We start from the raw sequence: 23,260 nt of genomic DNA, 5'->3' as shown, positions 1-23,260 counted from the left end.
AGAAGGAGTCCCTAAAATATTGAACTCTCCTGAATGTAAAGAGGATAGAAGGTAGAAAATGCTGCTGGGTGACTGAACTGGGATGATGAACTGAAAGAACTGTTTGTCTTGGGAATTTAATTACTGTTTATTATGCACTGGATAAAGAGCCCAGACTGAAGCCTGTAAGCCTGTATTGAATCCTGGTATGTGCTATGCTGCTGTTGGAACTGTGTACTAGAAACCTGCATGGAATAAAAGTCCTTAAGATTGAAGTTACTGGTAGACATCTATTTCTTCATTGTGCCGGGAGCCTGTGGCTGGAGGAGATTTTTCTATCCTTGGCTGCACAAGAGAGGCGCCTGGTTACAGGATAGTTCTCTGTCTAAGGAGAGCTCACAATCTAAGTTTGTACCCGAGGAAATGGAGGGTTAAGTGACTTGCCCAAGACCACAAGGAACAGCAGTGGGATTTGAACCAGCCACCTCTGGATTGTAAGACTGGTGCTCTAACCACTAGACCACTCCTCCACTCTAAGCTGCATAAGCACCTATGTGCACCCAACGCGCACCAAAATGGAGTTACGGCTCAACTACCGCGTGGCTCTTGTGGTAATTTCATTTTTGGCGCATGTCCAATATGCGCATCCGAAAAATATTTTTTATTTTTGGGGGCGCATAATGGACATGCGCGAAGTGGCATTTGACATGCATAGGTCATTACCGCCCGGTTACCGCATGAGTCTTTACCGCTAGGTCAATGGCTGGCGGTAAGGTCTCAGGCTCAAAATGGACGCACGGCAATTTCATTTTGCCAAAAAAATTTTAAAAGCATTTTTTACAGGCGCGCTGAAAAATGGGTCGTCGCGTGCCCAAAACCTGCATCTACACTACCATTTTTCAGCGCACCTTTGTAAAAGGACCCCACGATTTCTTTGGAAGATGTGATCCTTTATTATCCCGGTTGTCAAACATAAGGTTATTTGAGTTATAGAATACAACGGCCATGTAAAACTGCTCTCATAATATTCCTCGCATACAATTACAGCCCCTAATGCAGCCTGAGAAGAAAACATGGCCAAGGCGGGCTTTTAATAAAGGATCACATCTTCCAAAGAAAGTTTGTTTGTGGTAATACTGTTCTTTGTCTCTTGGATTTTTTTATTACTAAGACTCTGTGGGTTTCATCTTTAAAAGAACAAATTCTTCACAGAACTGATCTGTGAGAGAAACCAATAACTATTATACATAACACGATCCCTTTCTGAGACAGTCTCCCTGGTGGACAGAAGTGATAGTAACCATGAATTTTAATATTTGTTTAGATATTGTGCTATATGTCCATGGTGTCACACTAATCCTCTTCTGGCTTTAGTGTCCAAATTAAGAGAGGTAGAGAAACACTCTTTATCATAACATTATTCTCATATTTGCTTAAAGACTTCAAGGGTTCCATTTACTAGGCGTGATTAACGCAGCTTAAGATGCCTTACTGTGGGGCACGCTCAGGCATCCCATGGTAATTTTGGCATCGGCGTGTGCTACCCACACACTAAAATAATAGTGCTGGGGGCGGGTCTGGGAGGAGGACAGTAGGCGTGTTCTATGTTAATCAGTTAGCACAGCTACATTGCAGTCCACTAAGGGGTCCTTTCACTAAGGCGCGTAGGCGCCTCCGTGCCTCCAACATGCATCAAATTGGAACTACCACCCAGCTACTGCATGCCCCTGGTGGTAATTCCATTTTTGATGCGCGTGCAAGACACATGGTAGAAATTATCTACCGCGTGGCGCATACCCGGCAGTAAACACGTGCTGACAATTACCGCCCGGTTAATGCATGAGACATTAATGCTAACTCAAAGGGTGGTGGTAAGGTCTCAGGCTGAAAATGGACGTGCTCTGGTTTTAATTTTGCCGCACATCCCTTTTCGACCCCCCCCCCCCCACCCCCCCAAAAGGCCTTTTTTGCAGGCGCACTGAAAAATGGACCTGCACATGCCCAAAACATGCGCCTACACCAACGCAGGCCATTTTTTGGTGCACCTTAGTAATAGGGCCCCTAAATAATTAGCGCATGAGCCCTTACTGCCTACAAAATACAGTAAGTGGCAGTAACGGCTTACACGCTATTGGTCATGCATTAATGGGAAAATTAGTGCCTGGCCATTAATAGACTTCCTGAGCCGGTACGTCAAGCTCCATCTCTGGCCGTCTTCAAATCTAAGCTAAAAGCCCACCTTTTTGATGCTGCTTTTAACTCCTAAGTCTTATTCACTTGTTCAGAACCCTTATTTTATCATCCTCACTTTAATATTCCCTTATCTCTTGTTTGTCCTAATTAGATTGTAAGCTCTGTCGAGAAGGGACTGTCTCTTCGTGTTCAAGTGTACAGCACTGTGTACTTCTTGTAGCGTTATAGAAATGATAAGTAGTAGTAGTAGTAGTCTTTGGGATTTCGGAATCTTGCTACTCTTTGGGGTTCTGGAATCTTGCTACTCTTTGGGATTCCACACAGAATCTTGCTACTCTTTGGGATTCAGGAATCTTGCTACTCTTTGGGGTTCCGGAATCTTGCTACTCTTTGGGATTCCACACAGAATTTGGGATTCCGGAATCTTGCTACTCTTTGTCCTTATCCCTTATTTGTCCTGTTTGTCTGTCCTAATTAGATTGTCAAGCAGGGACTGTCTCTTCGTGTTCAAGTGTACAGCACTGTGTACTTCTTGTAGCGTTATAGAAATGATAAGTAGTAGTAGTCTTTGGGATTTCGGAATCTTGCTACTCGTTGGGGTTCTGGAATCTTGCTACTCTTTGGGATTCCACATAGAATCTTGCTACTCTTTGGGATTCCGGAATCTTGCTACTCTTTGGGATTCCACACAGAATCTTGCTACTCTTTGAGATTCCGGAATCTTGCTACTCTTTGGGGTTCCGGAATCTTGCTGCTCTTTGGGATTCCACACAGAATTTGGGATTCCGGAATCTTGCTACTCTTTGTCCTTATCCCTTATTTGTCCTGTTTGTCTGTCCTAAATAGATTGTCAAGCAGGGACTGTCTCTTCGTGTTCAAGTGTACAGCACTGTGTACTTCTTGTAGCGTTATAGAAATGATAAGTAGTAGTAGTAGTCTTTGGGATTTCAGAATCTTGCTACTCTTTGGAGTTCTGGAATCTTGCTACTCTTTGGGATTCCACATAGAATCTTGCTACTCTTTGGGATTCCGGAATCTTGCTACTCTTTGGGATTCCACACAGAATCTTGCTACTCTTTGAGATTCCGGAATCTTGCTACTCTTTGGGGTTCCGGAATCTTGCTGCTCTTTGGGATACCACATAGACTCTTGCTACTCTTTGGGATTCCACACAGAATTTGGGATTCCGGAATCTTGCTACTCTTTGTCCTTATCCCTTATTTATCCTGTTTGTCTGTCCTAATTAGATTGTCAAGCAGGGACTGTCTCTTCATGTTCAAGTGTACAGCGCTGCGTACGTCTAGTAGCACTATAGAAATGATAAGTAGTAGTAGTAATAGAAAAAATTTGGAAAGATGACCTTACCATGCAGGAATGACCCATATAAACGTGCACTAAAGCTACTTTTTACTGCAGTCTGGTAACAGGGCCCCTAAGATAACTAAGGGGTCCTTTTACTAAGCTGCGACAAAAGGGGGCCTGCGCTAGCATCAGCCTATGTTTTTGATGCACGCTGAGGCCCCCTTTTACCGCAGTAGGTAAAAGGATGTCTTTTTGTCTCAAAAAGAAATGGCCGTGAAGTAAGTGAACCACATGCCGTGCAGCCATTTTGGGGGGAGCACTTACAGCCACCCATCGAGGTGGCGGTAAGGGCTCCCACACTAACCCGTCAGTCACCGGGCCGTGTGCAGTGCTGCCCGATTTCCACTAGGTAAGCACCAGAGCTACAAAAATCGAAAATATTTTTGGATGACCAGAAATGGCGCCTACTGAGGGTGGAAACTGCTGACGGGCTCCTGCGGTTGCCCAGCGGTAGTTCCAGTTTGGCACACAGCAAGCCTGTTGCTGCATGCCAACCCTTTAGTAAAAGAGTCCCCTCACTTTGTCAAGACAGGGGAATAACTGAAGGAATCATTAGCTGCTTGAGGATATCTGAGGAAAGTAGAAAATCAGTGGGCAATACTGAAAGCAGATATTTTAAGGGCAGCAAACCTTTTTGGGGACCTTTTACTAAGCTGCGGCAAAAAGTGGCCTTAGCAGTGGCATACCAAGGGGGGGGCGGTGGGGGCGGTCCGCCCGGGGTGCACGCCGCTGGGGGGTGCTGCGGCGCGCGCCTGCTCTGAGTTCGCTGAACTCAGGGAACTCTGAGCAGGCGCGCGCTGCGGCACCCCCCCCCCCAGCGGCGTGCACCCGGGGGGGGGCCGCGCTGCATCGGGGGGGGGTGCTGCACCCGGGCAGCGGGGCGCCGCCCCGGGTGTCCGCCCCCCTAGGAACTCCACTGGGCCTTAGCACACCCTTGCGTGGGTCTTTCCCCATGCGTTAAGGCCATTTTTACTACAGCTATAAAATGGCTGATTTTCTAAAAAAATATATATATATTTTTTTTTTAGCTATGGCCATGAGCAAATGTTGTGAAAAGAAGGGAAAAACTGTATTGGTTCATGGTGCGACCGCACCTAGAGTATTGTGTTCAATTCTGGTCGCCGCACCTCAAAAAAGATATAGTGGAATTAGAAAAGGTGCAGAGAAGGGCGACAAAGATGATTTAGGGGATGGCATGACTTTCCTATGAGGAAAGGCTAAAGCGGCTGGGGCTCTTCAGCTTGGAGAAAAGGTGGCTGAGGGGTGATATGATAGAGGTATATAAAATAATGAGTGGAGTGGAAAAGATAGATATGGAGCGTCTGTTTACGCTTTCCAAAAATTCTAGGACAAGGGGGCATACGATTACGCTGGAGTGCAGTATGTTTAAAACAAATAAGAGAAATTTTTTTTTTTACTCAGCGTGTAATTCGACTCTGGAATTCGTTGCCGGAGAATGTGGTTAAGGCGGTTAGCTTAGGTTTGGACAGCTTCCTGAAGGAAAAGGCCATAGAATGTTATTAAAGAAACGTAGGGAGAAATCCACTATTCCTGGGACAAGCAGTACAAAATGCTTTGCTCCGTGGATCTTGTCTGGTGATTGTGACCTGGATTGGCCACTGTCAGAGACAGAGTGCTGGGCTAGATGGACCTTTGGTCTGACCCAGTGTGGCGATGCTTATGTCTTATGTCTTAAGCAAAAATTTAGGGCCTTGTTTACTAAGCCGTGGTGTAGGCGCATTAGCGTTTTTTAGTGTGTGCTAAAAATTAGCACGTGCTAACGCTAGAGACACCCGTATATTCCTATGGGTGTCTCTAGCATTAGCATGCGCTAAAATCCTAGCACACCTTAGTAAACAGGGCCCTTAATGTCAAACCAAAAAAACCTCAAAGCTAAAGAAATAGGGCCCTGTTTACTAAGATACGCTAGCGTTTTTAGCTCGCGCTAAAAATTAGCACACACTAATGCTAGAGACACCCATGGGAATCGCTGCCGCCGGCGGCTTTTGAAAAATGGAGAAAGAAGGTAAACTCAGAGAAAGGGGTGGAGGAAGGAAGGGTAGAGATGCCAGAACTTGGCTGGGGGGAGGGGGCAGTATCTCAGCCCTGCCTCAGACAGTATCTTGCCTTGGGCTACCCCTAGCCCTTGGTACAGACCCCAGAGTGATTGACTAGCTTACAAACTGTTTGAGTGGGAAGTGACAAAAGATATTGATGAGCCACAGGACTTGGTCCTTGACTCTGCACTTAACATTTTTGTAAGTAATATTGCAGAAGAGCCGTCTGGTAAGGTCTCTTCTCCGTGGATGATACCAAAGAAGATGCAGATGGATAGACACCTTGGAAGATATGGATAGCATGGTCTCGAAATTTCACAGCTAAGATTCAGTGCTAAGAAATGCAGGGTCATGCATGTGGGCTGCAAAAATCTAAGGAAGAGGTACAGAATAGGGGTGAAGTACTTTCAAGAATGAAAGAAGAGTGGGACCTGAGGTGATCGTATCTGATGATCTTAAAGCCATGGCAAAAGTCAGAAGGATGTGTGGGTGTATAGGTAAAGAAATGGCCAGCAGAAAAAGGGAGGAGATAGTACTGCTGTATAAGTCTCTGGTGAGGCCTCATTTGAAATATTGTGTAGAATTCTGGAGTCTGCACCTTCAAAAAGATATTAACAGGATGGGGTTAATCCGGAGGGCAGCTACCGAAATGGTCAGCGGCCGTCATCATAAAGCACATGAGGACAGAATTAAGGATCTCAATATGCATACTTTGGAGGAAAGGTAGGAGAGGGGCGATATAATAAAAATATTTAAATACCTCCATAGCATTACATGGACAGGAGGTGGGATTCTCTCAATTGAAAGGGAGCTCTGGATTGAGGGGACATAGGATGACAGTGAAAGGGGATAGACTCAGGAGTAATCTAAGGATATTTCATTACAGAAAGGGTGGTGTGGAATGGTTTCCTAATGGAGGTGGTGGAGATGAGGACTTTAACAAAATGAGGTTAACCACAAGAAGCAAAAAAAAAAAAAAAACAGAGAGGAAACCCTGAGAAGGAACGAAACTAAAAAAACAAAGGAGCAGTGGCAGACCAGGCATCTTCTACAATGAAGAAAACCCAGAGGGTCCGAGGTTGTGTCAAACAAATCTGTTTATTAGAAATCCACACAAAAAATACTACTAATAATGGATGCAAATATCCACTAAACAATTGAACTCAGTGCAGGTCTGTGTTTCAGTGAGAAATGCCTGCTTCAGCAGTCACAGAATCCGGATGAAATCTAGTTTTAAATTATATGCAGATAAAGGACTCATCTGTGAAACTGTATGCGTAGTCAGTGGAGCAGAGAGAGAAATGCCACTCAGCAATGAGTGTGTTCCCAAAATGAGGTCAATTCACCCTCTCCTGGCCTTTTCATTATGACTGAATGATCTTAGCAGAAATACATGTGTGTAAGTTGTTTCCATAACCAAGCATATTTTATTGATTTAATAGTGAGCAATCAATCCTCCAGGTTTTATGTACCATCTAGCCAGTTCCTGTGCATACTGCTGTTAAGTTTAAATGGGGATGCATAAATTCTATTCAGCTGCAAAATAGGGAATGTGGAAGTCTTAACTGCATTCTTTCTCTGCAGGAAGCTCTATAATTCCAAGTCTAGAATTACAAAATGTTGGAGCTTAGACACTACAGATAAGAATTTTTTTATAATCTTAATTGACAGGTTGTCATAAGTACATAATTGTTGCCATACTGGGTCAGACTGAAGGTCCATCAAGCCCAGCATCCTGTTTCCAACAGTGGCCAATCCAGGTCACAAGTACCTGGCAAGATCCCCAAAAAGTACAAAACATTTTATACTGCTTATCCCAGAAATAGTGGATTTTCCCCAAGACCATTTAATAACGGTCTATGGACTTTTCCTTTAGGAAGCCGTCCAAACCTTTTTAAAACTCCGCTAAGCTAACCGCCTTTACCACATTCTCTGGCAACGAATTCCAGAGTTTAATGACACTAGTCTAGAATTACAAAATGTTGGAGCTTAGACACTACAGATAAGAATTTTTCTTATAATCTTAATTGACAGGTTGTCATAAGTACATAATTGTTGCAATACTGGGTCAGACTGAAGGTCCATCAAGCCCAGTATCCTGTTTCCAACAGTGGCCAATCCAGTTCACAAGTACCTGGCAAGATCCCCAAAAAGTACAATACATTTTATGCTGCTTATCCTAGAAATAAGCACATACTGTTTTACATGGTATAGCCTTGCGTCAATGAAGAAAATTTGTGGATTAACAATGGCCTAAATTATAGATTTGATTACTCAACTACAGGCAGAAAGTATGTTGATATATATAGAAATGAAATACCTAGGGGTCAATATTCAAAGCGATTTAACAGACAAGAAGCAGCTCCTGCTTTTTCAGTAATTTTCAGAGGTCGCCACAAACCATGAAGCATGAAAATAAACAACTCCCGCCCTTCAGTGTAGTTCTAGGTATGTTGTTAATTTTCTGATGGCTCGCGATGGAGTCAAGAAAGCAGGCCACTGCAGTTTAGCAGTCCAGACTCTCTTGTAATCGATACAGAAAAGATCCACATCTTGCAAATGGATAACTTTTGTTGCCTTCTGAGAAAGGAAATTGTCCTTAGGCCTGAGAGACACCATAACAGTGTCAGTGTGGCCACGTAGATGCTATGTCATTCCGAGGCGATCAGTCCTTCCTGACTTCCATCTCATTATAACCTGCTACACATTAGCCTATAGCATTGGTGTGATGCTAGAAAACCGAACAGGATAATGGACATTCTTGTAATAACAGAGTTCAGCTTAGATCATCATAACCTCTTTGTGCATAGTTCTATCATCAAAATGGGCCCATTTCCAACAAAGGGGCCAAAGTAATGATAGCATTAAATCCAAGGGAAAAAAATTGGCTTGGATTTTTTTCTTAACACAGGAGCTAAAAAAGCAGCTTGCTATATGGTATGTACTCATCTAAGGTTATGCAAATGGGCAGAGGGCACAAGGGTTAAAGGGTCATCTGAGCTGAATTGCTGCACTTTACCTCGGAAGACCTTTTCACTACCCTGGCTGAAAAAAAGTCTCTGGTGGTTACTATGGGCACCATAACCCACTACACGCATCTACTTTAACCTTTGTAGCTGTTCCTTTAAGCCTTTTTTTTTTTTAAACCATTTTCCTCATTTTATCATAGCTGCCCTTTTGAAAGTTAAATGCTAATGAAGTAATTTCCTTAGCGTCTTCACACTAGAGTGGAGGAGTGGCCTAGTGGTTAGGGTGGTGAACTTTGGTCCTGAGGAACTGAGTTCAATTCCTGGCACAGGCAGCTCCTTGTGACTCTGGGCAAGTCAGTCACTTAACCCTCCACTGCCTGCTGCATTGAGCCTGCCATGAGTGGGAAAGTGCGGGGTACAAATGTATAAATAAATACCTTCACATACCTCTGCACAAAATCATGGAATAAATTACCGAATACTATAAAAACAACGTATGAGTTGACAACCTTCTGGAAGTTATTGAAGAGACTTACAATAAAAATCCTCCTTAATGACTTGATTCCATTCTATATCTAAACCAACTAATCCTTCTAATTTGATTATGTTAATCACCTGTTTTATTTTGTGTTATGTAAATAATTCTACTGACCTATCTACCTACTTTCTTACACAGTAATATGTTAAATTAGACCATACACTCTGTTTATGATTATACCTTTTGCAACATAGTGTAAGCCACATTTGAGCCTGCAAATAGGTGGGAAAATGTGGGGTACAAATGCAGCAAATACATAAATAAATAAATTCCTTCTCTCCCTATTTAAAAAAAAATCAATAGTAGCCCAAGAGAGCCCCAAAGCTCCCCCCCCCCCCCCCCCCATTCCATCCCCAACTCACCTCCAAGTTGGGGGGCAGAAGCGATGCCCACTTGCTCCTGCTTCCAGTGCCTTCATCTTGCAGTGCTGTTTTAATTGACTAGCTGACCCCTACCAGTATGTTATGGGGTACCTCTTGGGTATCCCTTAACATACCACTTGGGTCAAGTGCTGCCATTTTCCAAGATGGTGGCAGTGAAGGTCGGAGCAAATGGTCATCATTCCTGCCTCCCAATTTCAAGTGGGTCGTGGATGGGGTGGGGTCTTCTAGTTGGGTCATGAGGGATTGGCTTTGCAGACCATTTGGGCCACCATTTATTTTTACGCAGGAGGTCTTAGGCTTCAGGGGCCTCCACAGGCATTTTTGGGATCAGGTAGATAACGAATCATCTGAGGTGGCATGCACTTGACATCAAATGATCTTTTCACCTCCTAAGCTAGAATCTTTTCTGAAGTTCATGGGCTATAGTTAAGATTCAGTACTAAGGGAGAAGTAATAAGCCATGCTAAAATTCAGCATGCTAATTAAGTGATTAGCATAGATTTAAATGATGACTGTAATAACACTTGGGACAGCAGTTTACTTGATTTTTTTCACCGTGTTAACATTATGTAATAATCAATATGAGGGCACTGATGCTGGGGAGTGAACACCAATGGAAGCTGGCTCTGGGTGAGAGGAAATCCGCCAGGAAAGCGGAGAACTCAAACGCCCCACGGTAAAAACAATAGTGTAAAAGAAGTGGGAGAGTGACCAAGGATACCAGAAGCTGGAGGATGTTCGATAATAAACAATTTTATTAATAATTTGAAGACTCGACACAACGTCGTGTTTCGGCCGTCAGGCCTGCATCAGGAGTCTATAAAAACATACATTTATATAAAAAAGTAGAAAAAAACAAAGTATAATACACGCAAATAAATTAAAACAATAAGTTTATTATCGAACATCCTCCAGTTTCTGGTATCCTTGGTCGCTCTCCCACTTCTTTTACACTACAGCTGGCTCTGGGTGTCATAATCCCTTGAGCCGGCTCTGCTTAGTTTGAGAAAAAAACATAAAAGACTAGTAAACCTTGACACTATGTGGTGGCATCGTTGATTTCATCAGGGCCAACACTTTGAAGGACTGCACGAACTACATGCGATGCAACCGAACGAGATGTAGGTAACTGCAACCTTTTGTGACTATGACAGATTTACGGAAAGTTGTTCAAGCTCTGATCATTTCTAATCTGGATTATTATAATGTTATATCAGGTGACTTCAAGTTGGAATCCCTGTCATAAATTAATCCAGACAACAGCTGCAAGGTTGACTGTAGCAGCAAGAAAGTTTGCTTCTGTATTATTTCCATCGCATTGGCTGCATGTGAAGTCACAAATTATTTTTTAAAGTGTTTATGTTGTTTCGAAAGATTCTGTTTGGTGTACCCAGATTTTTAAGGCAAATTACAGTCTAAACGTTTTAAGGTCATCGGATCAAATTTCTTCAGTGGTCCCAACCCTTCTGAAGTTCAATTAGAAGCAAATCCAGAACCAGCTTTTTGTTTGATTGGGCCACATTTCTGGAATACTTTGCTATACCATTTCGATTAGAGATATTATATTTGAATATAGTATTTTGGATTTCCACTAAGTAAGTATTTAACTAAGAAAAGAAGTGAGCCTCTTTGTGTGCCTTAGGCTGATGAGTTGAAAGAATGGCTAATCTCCTAATCAGTCCTTTTTTTTAATATATATTTTGCGTGTGTTTTTAACTTGTAACTACCTTTTAGTGTAAAACACAATATCATTTTGTTAGCAATAAATAAATAGGTGACAAGAACAAAGAAGAATATTGGAGGAAGAAGACAGGAAACATCTTGGAAAAATACAGATCAATTATATAGATGCTACCCTACAGTAAATAACACAGAAGAAATTATTTTATTTACGCACCAGTTTAACTGATGGTCTTATATTACCCTGTCAATTCTTTATGAAGGTGGTTAAACATGTCTTACGTCATTATTACATGTCAATGGTTGATGAATCAGAGCAAGCAAAAGTAGAGGCTTATCAAAGACGAGTCAACACTGGAGATATGAATCCACCAGTCTTTAATATAACGAATAACTAAAAGACCTGACACAGGTCGTGTTTTGACGCACACAAGCGTCTACATCAGGGGTTGATGAATATCAGAAGATAAAACTCACTGGGGCCCTTTTACTAATATGCGGTACGTTTTTGGACTTACTGCACCTTTACTGCAAAAGGTAAAATGCAGTAAATGTAAAACCCATATGATACATAAAGGGGAAGCGTGTTCTGCACAGGGTAGATATTGACTGCAGGGCAGTCATGGTACATGCGTCTGCAGTTAGCATGGCTGCCCCCACAGTACATGCCAGGAAATGTAATGCGGTTTGTCCCAGCGCTGCCACAAACGTTAGAAAAAGATGAAGCCACAGTGGTTCATCCCTTTTGATCACATTCCTCACCCCCCCCCCCCCCCCCACCACCACCACCGGCACAAGTACCTTGCCTTCCGATTCACTCAGCACAGGTTCCCTCGCTTCCGATCCCCTCCAACAGATCCTACTTCTGACAGACTCTGACCTCCCCCCCCCCCCCCCCCGTACTCATCTGGCAGTTCCTTGGGAGTCTAATGGGACAAGGACAGAAGCAATCCTCCTTCACTCCCACCCCATCTGACTCCAGATGTCAAAATGGTGCTGATAACCCCTAGTACATAAGAACATAAGCACTGCCATACTGGGACAGATCAAAGGTCCGTCAAGCCCAGAATCCTGTTTCCAACAGTGGCCAATCCAGGTCAGAAGTACCTGGCAAGATCCCAAAAGAGTAAAACAGATTTTATGCTGCTTATCCTAGAAATAAGCAGTGGATTTTCCCAAGTCCATCTTAATAATAGCTTATGGACTTTTCTTTTAAGAAAGTACCCAAACCTTTTTTAAACCCTGCAGAGCTAACTGCTTTTACCACATTCTCTGGCAACAAATTCCAGAGTTTAATCCCACTGCTACCAAATGGGGGGGGGTCATCCTTCCAAATATGGGCAATTGCTCCTTATATGGAAGAATATCCCCTTACAGTAATAATGTGGGACTACTTCTAGGGGTAATCAATGTCATTTTGACGCCCAAGCCAGACGGAGTGGGAGCAGAGGGGGACTGCTCCCATTCCGTCCCACTAGACTACCAGAAAGAGAACTCTTGGGTGAATCTTGAGGGGTTGGGGGGGTGAGGGTACAGTCTTTTGGGTGGGGGAGATTGGAAGGGGCTTATTTATGCTGGGGGGGATTACAAGGGGATGAATTGCCACTACTGGGGCTTCATTTTTTTTTGACAGTTGGGGCTGCATCCATGCTCCTGAACTTCCAATAATGCAGCTGCATTTAATGCCACCTTTTGGATGGCATTAAGTACTGCCGTGCTATCAGCAGCTCTTGCAGCTAGAGTGGGCATCAACCTATGTGCCAGCTGTTATGACCAGCCACACCACTGTCCCTCTTCTACCACGCCTGCAACCCACCTTTACCCATATTAAGCAGCTAATGTTTACTGCATGGTAAAACCCACCCTAGCTACTTAATTAATCATAGTAAAGGGGCCCCATTATGACTTATTCCATTTTGAAGGAACATCTTTTGACTATTCTAGGAAATGGACCAATGTTTCTTTACAATCTGGGGTTTATTTTGAAGAAAGTGGGCCATGGAGTGGATATCGATTTTATTCAAATTTTCCCGTGGGAGATATCCTAGGATGTAAGCTGGCACAAACAGCCTTGTCTCTGTTAAGGCATGTAAGATAATCTTTTGAAAACAGGGACCATGCAGTTTACATACGTTTTCAAGTGTATAGGTTAAACAACGTAGCAGTTCAAAATCAAACCAACACTATTCTAGCTATCCTGTGTGCTAACTTTTCTTCTTTTTTTAAGACTGGAATAAAATGTACACTAAAGCGTTCTAATAGATTCTACCCATTATTATATCTGTTTTCAGGGTAAGACAGCAGCCCGTCCACAGTTGGTGAACATGGTCCATGAAGCCTTGATCTTCTGGGATCCTGATTTTGAGGATCACCTCATCAACATCAATGTGGGGGGTCTGAAAAGAAGCCTTAGCTCTAACACCCTCTCCAGATTCCCCAATACGAGACTAGGCCGCTTACTGTCTTGTCATACAGAGGAATCCATTCTTGAAATCTGTGATGATTATGATATGACTGCTAGGGAGTTTTACTTTGACAGGAACCCTTTCCTCTTCCTCTATGTGTTCCACTTCTACCAGACCGGGAAGCTACATGTCATGGATGACCTCTGTGTGTTCTCATTCTCACAAGAGATTGAGTATTGGGGCATCAATGAATTCTTTCTCGATGCCTGCTGCAGCTACCGTTATCACGAGCGCAAACTGGAAAGTAGATGTCGAAACTGGGATGAGGAGAGTGAGGTGAGCAGTGTGGACACATCTCCAGATGAGATTTCTGACTTCAAGCATGACTTGCTCCATTTCAACACACTCCATTGTGGCAATGTTCGGAAGCGCCTTTGGTTGACCATGGAGAATCCTGGATATTCCATCCCTAGTAAACTCTTCAGCTTTGTGTCCATTATTGCAGTTCTTATTTCTATAGCTACTATGTGCATCCATAGCATGCCAGAATACCAGGTAGTAGATGAAAATGGCATTGTTATAGATGACCCCATCCTTCACAAGCTCGAGTATTTCTGTATCTCCTGGTTCACTTTTGAAGTGTCTGCACGCCTGCTCCTGGCACCAAACCTGAAGAAATTCTTCCAACATCCTCTGAATATGATTGACATTGTCTCGGTGTTGCCATTTTACTTTACCCTTTTGGTAGAAGTAACTAAAGGTCGGGACACTGAACTGGGAAACTTGGGAAAAGTAGTCCAGGTATTCCGTCTCATGAGGATATTTCGAGTATTGAAGCTGGCCCGACACTCAACTGGATTGAGATCATTAGGAGCCACCCTAAAGGTAAATCAAATATATTCTAGCAAAAGTCATTTTAGATTGCTTGAATTATCAGAGACTATTATTGGTTATGATGGCGTGGTGGTTCGGAGGTTGTCAAGGTACAATGAGGAGAACCTCTTCCGCAGAATAAGTTATAAGGGTATAGTTCCTAGACTTAGACAAAATGATTGCAAGAGGTATTCAGTTGCCTATATATGAGATGAAGCTTTCTCTTCCCATTTGTAATAAGTATAAGGTGTGTTTCCACTAAAAGTATACAGGTGTGGGAGTGGTTCCTAGCAGTATCTGGCCACTCGCATGCATCCAGTCAGTGCCATCTGTCTGCCTGACTGTCAGTACCATGTGCTTCCATAGCTCGCAGTGTCTCATTCTCTATATCTCAGTAGCATTTTGGCCTCTTGTCAGCAAGCAGCAGCTCTCAGTCCCGGTTCTCTCTCCACTGCACTTATTCTGGAGATATTGAACCAACCAGTCTGAAATTTGGCCGTTGCCACTGTCACATCCCACCATAGCATCCTAGTTCCTGTTGTCTTGCCTGTGATACAAAGTCCCAGACAGCAGGGATGTGCACAGTCAAAAAAACTCTGCTTAGTTTTTCTTTTAAAGGGAGTTTTTTTTCTGCAGTTTTCATATGGGGTTTTTAATGGGGGGTTTTCACAATAGTCATGATTTGGCATGCATTGTATGCATGCAAGAACTTTTATGGGCACTCATAAGTGATCTGCACGCACAAAAACATTTTAGGTGCTCAAGATCAACTCCATATGCACCAATGAATGCACACTCATACCGCAGACATAGACAATGTCTTCATAAGGCATTGTTACTATATGTTATGCAAGAATGCATGAAAAGGGTAGGAGACACAGATTTCTATCTAATCTAATCTGGCTCCCAGTGCAGGACCAAATACATTTTAAGGTGGTGCCTGATTTTCAAAACCAGTGTCCCAATGGATTGGTCCCTTTGATTAATTTCTTGGGTTGATTTATAGAAAGTTGCAAGTGTAATTATCTGCTTTTGGGATTCCCCTCTGTTATAAATGTCAAATATGAATTGTTAGTAACACATTTATTTATGTATTTATCAACAAAACTCTGGAACAACTTGGCCAATGAGAGATCCGCTCTTCAATATGTTATTTTCATTTTTGAAAGTTGGTGAAATCATATTTATTTTATAAATTTTTGTAATAGGTTTTTGTCTTTCTTTTAGCAATGATTATGTTAGACTGTAATTCCTGGCTACTGCACCAGTAATTTTTTTGTTGTTATCCTGCTTTGAACCTTATTAAAGGATTAGGCAGGTAATAAGTCCCTTAAGACATGATAAGATAATTCCATTTAATTCCTAAGTAGTCCTTTTACCAAGCCACGGTAGGGCTACCGCATTCTTGGTGCTCAGTGATTTGGCCCCACCACTGGACTATCACAAGAGCCCAGCAGTAGTACCAACTCCCACCGCGTGGCATTTCCAGTGCTAAAAAATTATTTTAATTTTTTTAGTGCCGGGGGCTTACCCAGTGGTAATTGGACAGTGCTCCCCAGTTACCTCCAGGTTAGCGCAGAAGTCCTTACTGCCTCCTAAATAGGAAGCGGCCCTGATCGTGACTGAATAGATAGGGATGGGCTGGATTGTAAATTTTAAGGTGCTTTGATGTTAGCTTCAGAACTGGCTCCCAATCAAAGAACGCATCGCCTTCAAAATCTGTACCCTGGTTCACAAAATCATCTACGGAGAAGCCCCGAGTTACATGACAGACTTGATCGACTTACCAATTAGAAGTACATCCGAATTAACACGATCTTATCTAAATCTGCACTACCCAAGCTGCAAAGGACTTAAATACAAAACAACTTACGCATCTAATTTTTCCTACATAAGCACACAACTGTGGAACACATTACCAAAAGCCTTGAAAACGACGTACGACCACCACCTAAACTTCCGGAAATCAGTTTAAAAAGGCATACCCTACCGATCCAACATAAATGCCTGATCTCTGCAACACAACAAAACCAAAGCACGTAATGGACATAACACAACTCTTCCGTTCTCCGATTCCCTAATGTGGCTGTGCCACATGAACTTGATCTTACCACAACATCACCCTGTATTTGTTCACACCTGCAAAGGCCTCTCTGGTACTATGTAAGCCACATTGAGCCTACAAATTGGTGGGAAAATGTGGGATACAATTGTAACAAATAAAATAAATAAAATAAACTTAGTACAAGAGCAGTACTGGGCAGACTTCTACGGTCTATGCCCTGAGAATGCCAAGGACAAATCAAACTCGGGTATATATATGTAAAGTATCGCATATCAAGTAAAATGAGTTTATCTTGTTGGGCAGACTGGATGGACTGTACAGGTCTTTATCTGCCGTCATTTACTATGTTACTATGTAATGGCTCCCTCAGAAATGGCCACGTGGCAAGTGTTTCACTTACCACACCGCCATTTCCATTTTTTTTTAAGTCCTTTTACTGGCAGCGGTAAAAGAAGGCCTTGGAGCGCGGCAAACCCGTGCGCCATCACCGCTTGGTAAAAGGACCGCTAAGTGGCTTGCAAAATACATTTGACAATAAACAAGCATAGAATAAAATGAAAACAATAAAGAAAAGAAAAGATAAGAATCAGCCCAAATATTTTTGGAATAAATAAGTTTTCAAACGTCTTCTAAAAGAAGAATAAGAATGTTGTTGTTTTGTAGACGGCAGTAGACCATTCCAAACCTCAGCCATCTGAAACAAAAAAAAGAGCCTTCTAATATTTTCTTCATACAAACATGTTTAAGGGGCCATTTTAAGAAGCTGCGGTAAAAGGGGGCCTGATCTAGTGTTGGCGGCTATTTTTTCCGTGCACCAGGGCCCCTTTTACCACAATTTTATTTATTTATTTATGTATTTATTATCTCATTTGTACCCCACAGTTTCCCAACAGTGTCAGGCTCAATGTGGCTTACAGCGCACCACAGAGGCAAACGCCAATGCAGTAAAATGAAGCTAATACAGCAGAAAAACCTACAAGAGATATTGGGGAAGAGTAGGAATGGACGGAAGGAATAGGGAAACCAGGAGGGAGGAGGGAAGGGGAATGTGTCCAAAATGTCTCTAGATCGATGCAATTACAATTAGTAAAAAGGCCAAAAAACACCCAAGTGTCGGCATCTTCAGAGTTAGCGGACGCCATTTTGACAGAATCTGGGCACAACAAACAATTGAAATGCACTTGGTCCCCTGATGAAACTCAACAACAGAGTGAAAGAGAGAGCCCCGTTGGGCGGAGTGCTAAGCTAACTGCTTTAAAACTTTCAGTAATGTGCCTTGGGCTGCTATAATTATTATAGACACACAGAAAAATTTGGTAAAAAATATTAAAAATTAATAAAATTAATGGAGGGGTTTTTTTTGACCAGTGATAATACCGGAATCTAAATAAGCTGGCACTTAGAAAATTTTGATCTGCGCCAAGCGAAGACTGTTGAGGTCTTTTTCTCCATTTAATATAAAAACAATTGATCGAATATTATAGTCAATATCAACATTGTGAAAGTGATTACTATTGGGAATTACTTGGAATTTCAGCTTAGTAACGGGGTATTCAAAAAAAGAAATAGCCATGCAGCAAGTTCACACTTGCTGCGTGGTCATTTTGGGGGGGGGGGGGTGCACTTACCACCACAGGGCTCCCATACTAACCTAACGCTAACTGGGCAGCGTATGGCACTGCTCGATTACCGCCGGGTAACCCCTTCTGGAAATATTTTTAAAATATTTCCGCTAATGCTGGAAATGGCACGCACTGGGGGTGGAACTACCACCAGCACCCGTGTTGGGCCGGCAGCAGTGGCGTAGCCAAGGGTGGGCTTGGGTGGGCCCAGGCCCGCCCACTTTGAGCTCAGGCCCACCAGTAGCAGCACACCTATGATGTGGCCGGCAGAGATTCCCAAGCTGAAAACCCCCAACAACTGTCCCTTCTGCGTACCTTATAAACAGCAGATCTTCGCCTGCAGGAAGCAGCGACTGATACATACTGCTCACACCGGCCCCAAAGCCTTCCTCTCTGACGTATTCCCGCCTATGCGGAAACAGGAAGCTGCATCAGTGGGAAGGATGTGGGGCCAACATGAGTAATGTGTATTAGTTGCTCCTCACTGAAAATCTGAAATGTAAAAGGTGTGCAGGAGAGGAAGGATATTTGAGAGACCATATGGCATGCAGGCGAGAAGAGAGACCAAATCACCTATGGGATGGGGTGGGGTTCTTCTGCCCACTCATCTTGGGCTCAGGCCCACCCAAAATTGGGTGTCTGGCTACGCCCCTGGCCGGCAGTAGTTCCAGGTTGCCACATGGCAAGCCTGTTGCCGCATGCCAACCCCCTACTACGCTGTCTATTAAAATGCTCTATTACGTTTTGTGTTGACATTGTAGGTAATATACTATTTTCTATAACAAGCTATTTCCAAGGGTTAACGTATGTAATGACCCGGACCTCCAATGCTACAATGTATTTTTTTATCAAACTGACCTCAATACCTCCACCCCTGGTCTAACACCTATTGGTGAAACAGAACCTTTATATAAAGGATACCATGGATTCTGTGGGGTTGCTTCTTATCATAGGTCATAATTTAATTAATAATTCAAAAAATTTTTTCATATATTTTTTACCAATGAGAAACTGTTTTGTTAGCATTGGTTGACCTGAATCAACACATACTCTTCACATCTTATATAAAAGTGTCCTAATTACTATGTGTACATGGAGACCCCTTGTCCCAATACCTTTATTTTCTATTTTTCATTTTTCACATTTGTCCACATTTTCCTCTCATCACAAAACTACTTGCACTTAACTGAATTCTATTCAATCTTCTCCAGCCGGCTGGTGCCTACTCACAGCCCCTGGGGTTTGTGGCAATGTTTTCTCCGGTTTGTGGATCCCTGCGTGTCTCCGTTCTTCTTCGTTATATATTTCAACTTTTAATTTTCCAACTCCGTTCCTTTGTTTTCTTCATGCAATATTTCAATATTGTATCTTAGTGTTCTATTCCGACAAGCACGTCTTGTTTCGCGATATTCATCGCTGCTTCAGGAACTTTGTTATTCTTTAATTTCTTACTTTCAATTCTGAATAACAAAGTTCCTGAAGCAGCGATGAATATCGCGAAACAAGACGTGCTTGTCGGAATAGAACACTAAGATACAATATTGAAATATTGCATGAAGAAAACAAAGGAACGGAGTTGGAAAATTAAAAGTTGAAATATATAACGAAGAAGAACGGAGACACGCAGGGATCCACAAACCGGAGAAAACATTGCCACAAACCCCAGGGGCTGTGAGTAGGCACCAGCCGGCTGGAGAAGATTGAATAGAATTCAGTTAAGTGCAAGTAGTTTTGTGATGAGAGGAAAATGTGGACAAATGTGAAAAATGAAAAATAGAAAATAAAGGTATTGGGACAAGGGGTCTCCATGTACACATAGTAATTAGGACACTTTTATATAAGATGTGAAGAGTATGTGTTGATTCAGGTCAACCAATGCTAACAAAACAGTTTCTCATTGGTAAAAAATATATGAAAAAATTTTTTGAATTATTAATTAAATTATGACCTATGATAAGAAGCAACCCCACAGAATCCATGGTATCCTTTATATAAAGGTTCTGTTTCACCAATAGGTGTTAGACCAGGGGTGGAGGTATTGAGGTCAGTTTGATAAAAAAATACATTGTAGCATTGGAGGTCCGGGTCATTACATACGTTAACCCTTGGAAATAGCTTGTTATAGAAAATAATAAACCAAGGTACCCAATTAAAGGAAAAATAGAGAGGTAATATACTATGCCATAATTTGTATTGTTATTTGAATATTTTTACTGCTGTAATTGTCTATGGCTTATGTTTGATTTATTCTTACTGTACACCACCTTGAGTGAATTCTTTCAAAAAGGCGATAAATAAATCCTAATTAAAAAAATAAAATAAAATACAAGAAGTTCAATAACTAATGGTCTAAAGATCTGAAATTGCCTCTCCTGGAGGGAATATCTATCAAACTGGATAAATGAATAGGTGCTAGGCCATAAAAAAAAAATCTTAAAAACAAAAGCATGATAGTTTAAAATCTAACACGAGCTCGAACAGGGAGCCAATGAAGTTTCATAAATATTTATAACGCACAGTGCTACAACAGCGTGATGGAGCAGGTTTCTCTGCTCTATATTTCCTGTGCATGTGTACTTTCCATGACAAAAAAACGTTATCATTTATTTAGCTGTATTGATTTCCCCCTGTATTAATTTTCAAAGCTTTTTTGTAATTCAGTCTCCTATTGTTCTTTCAGCACAGCTATAGGGAAGTAGGCATCTTGCTTCTTTACCTGGCAGTGGGCGTCTGCGTTTTCTCTGGAATGGCCTACACTGCTGAAAAAGAAGAGGATGTTGGCTTTGACACCATTCCAGCCTGCTGGTGGTGGGGCACCGTCAGCATGACGACTGTAGGCTACGGAGACGTGGTCCCAGTAACTGTACTTGGCAAACTGGCTGCCTCCGGCTGTATCCTAGGCGGAATCTTGGTCGTGGCGCTGCCCATAACGCTCATCTTCAACAAGTTCTCGGACTTTTACCGGAAGCAGAAAGCGCTGGAGGCCGCCGTTCGGAACAGCGACAGGAAGGGGTTCCAAGAGGAAAACGGCGACGATAGCCAAAGCCAAGAATCTCAAGACCCAGACGCAGCCCTAAGGGAAATGCTGTAAGGCTGTGGTTGAAAAGTAAAATAAAGTCTATTGTGTGACTTGCTGAAAAATATGGTATAATCAAGACCATCAGCACGGCATTCTTGCTTGCACTAAGAAACAGCATTATATATACAGCATTGCAATAGGTTTATTATGAATTTATCCTTCAGTTGAACTTTTATAAGAAAATTATATTAGTTAAGAAAAAAATGAATCAGATGGGCCTTTTGCTTCAGCCCTGATGGGAGGACATGCAGTGCACGGAGAAATTAATGTATGCTTGATAGAGTTATAGGCTGGGAATATACCTTTTATGCTTCCATATACCGCACATCAGCCAATACTTGAATTCAACTCATGTTAACCAAAGAAAATGTATAGTATAGGTGATTTTAAGCCACAGACACATCACTGTTTCAAGAATCATGCATTTCAGCAGTCTGTACGATGCTATCATGTATTTAAAAACAAATAAAAAACCCGCAGTCAGTGGTGTCCCCAGGTCGCCACTGCGCTCCCCCCCCCCCCTCCAGCGAATCACCCCCAACCCCACGAATGACACCCTCCGCCGGCGTATCACCTCCACTCCCCCCCAAAGCGCATCACTCTTACCTCCTGGGGTTGCAGGGAGCAGTTGCGTGGCTGTCGGCTCCGCCGGTTCCCTGTCTCGGAATCGGAACAGGAAGTAACGTCAGAGGGAGCAGGGAATCGGCGGAGCTGAGTGCTGTGCAGCTGCTCCCTGCACCCCCTTGCAGCATGCATGCACCTGGGGTGGACCGCCCCGCCCTTGGTACGCCACTGCACCCAGTAAACCCAAAACTATAATATACTTCACAAAATTGTGCTCATTCATTTGAGACCGATTCAACATCCTCCAGTGTTATGGACGTATCTCTGGATTCTATATATGGTGCTCAAAATTGTGTGAGTAAATTTGGTCACGCGCCCAATTTGCATGCACAATTTGAGTAATGAGCCAATTAGTGGTAATTGGGCGCTAACAAACAATTATTGCCATTAATTGGCAACAATTTGGATTTACGCACATGCCTTGCTAAGTGCTATTCTATAAAGATGTGTGCGTAAATCTTTTAGCGTGCAACTGAAAAGGAGGTGTAGCCATGGGGGGCGCATGGGCAGGTTAGGGGCGCTCACTTAAGATGAATGCACTATTAGAGAATTCAGGGGATCTACGCCTAATTTACACACGAGGATTTATGGCAGGTTTCATTTGGTATAAATCCTCACGCCAGCGTGGATTTCTGCGCTACTCACCATTTTATAAATGGCACCCAACTCTGAGTATCATTTATAGAATAGCACTCAGTGCTCATTTTTTTTCAGCGCTCAAATCTGGGCGCCATTTACAGAATCTAGGCTGTAATGTCTCATTCATTTAAATCATTGAGCACTTTTGAGGTCCTTCACAATGTGCAAATACATAGTAACATAGTAGATGACGGCAGAAAAAGACCTGCAGGGTCCACCCAGTCTGCCCAAATGTGTTAAAAAGTAGAACAGTTCCCACCTAAAATACTTCACACAGAGAGATTTTGAAAGGCAATATTTTCTACTGTTCTGACAAGATGGTCCATGTCAGGGACCACAGACAGTACAGCAAAGTATTTTTAAGTTGCCTTGAAAGAAAAATAAAGAATGAGCACCTTCAGCAGGCTATTATTAATGAACTGTTTGTTTTTCAACATGTCTAAGCATCTTTTTTAGGACTTTCACAATGTGCAATGATGAAAATTAATGAGACTTTTGTCCTTAACTTCAGATGTTGAATCAGTCTCAAATTTTATGAGCACTATTTTTTTTGAAATGTATTAAAATTTGGGGTTTACTGAGGGACTTTCTCTGGATATTTTTACCCGACCCTAACTTCAAATTGTATCTGTTTCCATACCGGTCTAGGCGATCGCCTTGACCGGCAAGATGTAAGCCACTTTGAGCCTGCAAATAGGTGAGAAAATGTGGGATACAAATGCGACAAATAAATAAATAAATATTACTTGTGCCTGTACCCTCCAGTATAAAACCTACTCCCCATTTTTGTTG

The 23,260-nt window shown here is 42.5% G+C and overlaps 1 protein-coding gene across 1 annotated transcript in view; it reads left to right on the top strand.

Moving 5' to 3' along the window:
* KCNS1 (potassium voltage-gated channel modifier subfamily S member 1) overlaps positions 1–21,664 on the top strand; it is a 96,198-nt gene extending 74,534 nt beyond the window's left edge. Inside the window, exons 2-3 of the mRNA XM_030212102.1 lie at positions 13,453–14,451; positions 20,807–21,664. Coding sequence (XP_030067962.1) covers positions 13,486–14,451; positions 20,807–21,217 — 1,377 coding nt within the window. The 5' untranslated portion in view covers positions 13,453–13,485 and the 3' untranslated portion in view covers positions 21,218–21,664. The remainder of the gene's footprint in view (positions 1–13,452; positions 14,452–20,806) is intronic.
* The last annotated feature ends 1,596 nt before the right edge of the window (positions 21,665–23,260 follow it).

Source organism: Microcaecilia unicolor, chromosome 8 (genome assembly GCF_901765095.1).
Source record: "Microcaecilia unicolor chromosome 8, aMicUni1.1, whole genome shotgun sequence".
NCBI classification, from domain to species: domain Eukaryota; kingdom Metazoa; phylum Chordata; class Amphibia; order Gymnophiona; family Siphonopidae; genus Microcaecilia; species Microcaecilia unicolor.
Note: the sequence above shows the minus strand (reverse complement) of the source record. Positions and strands in the feature narration are given on the sequence as shown.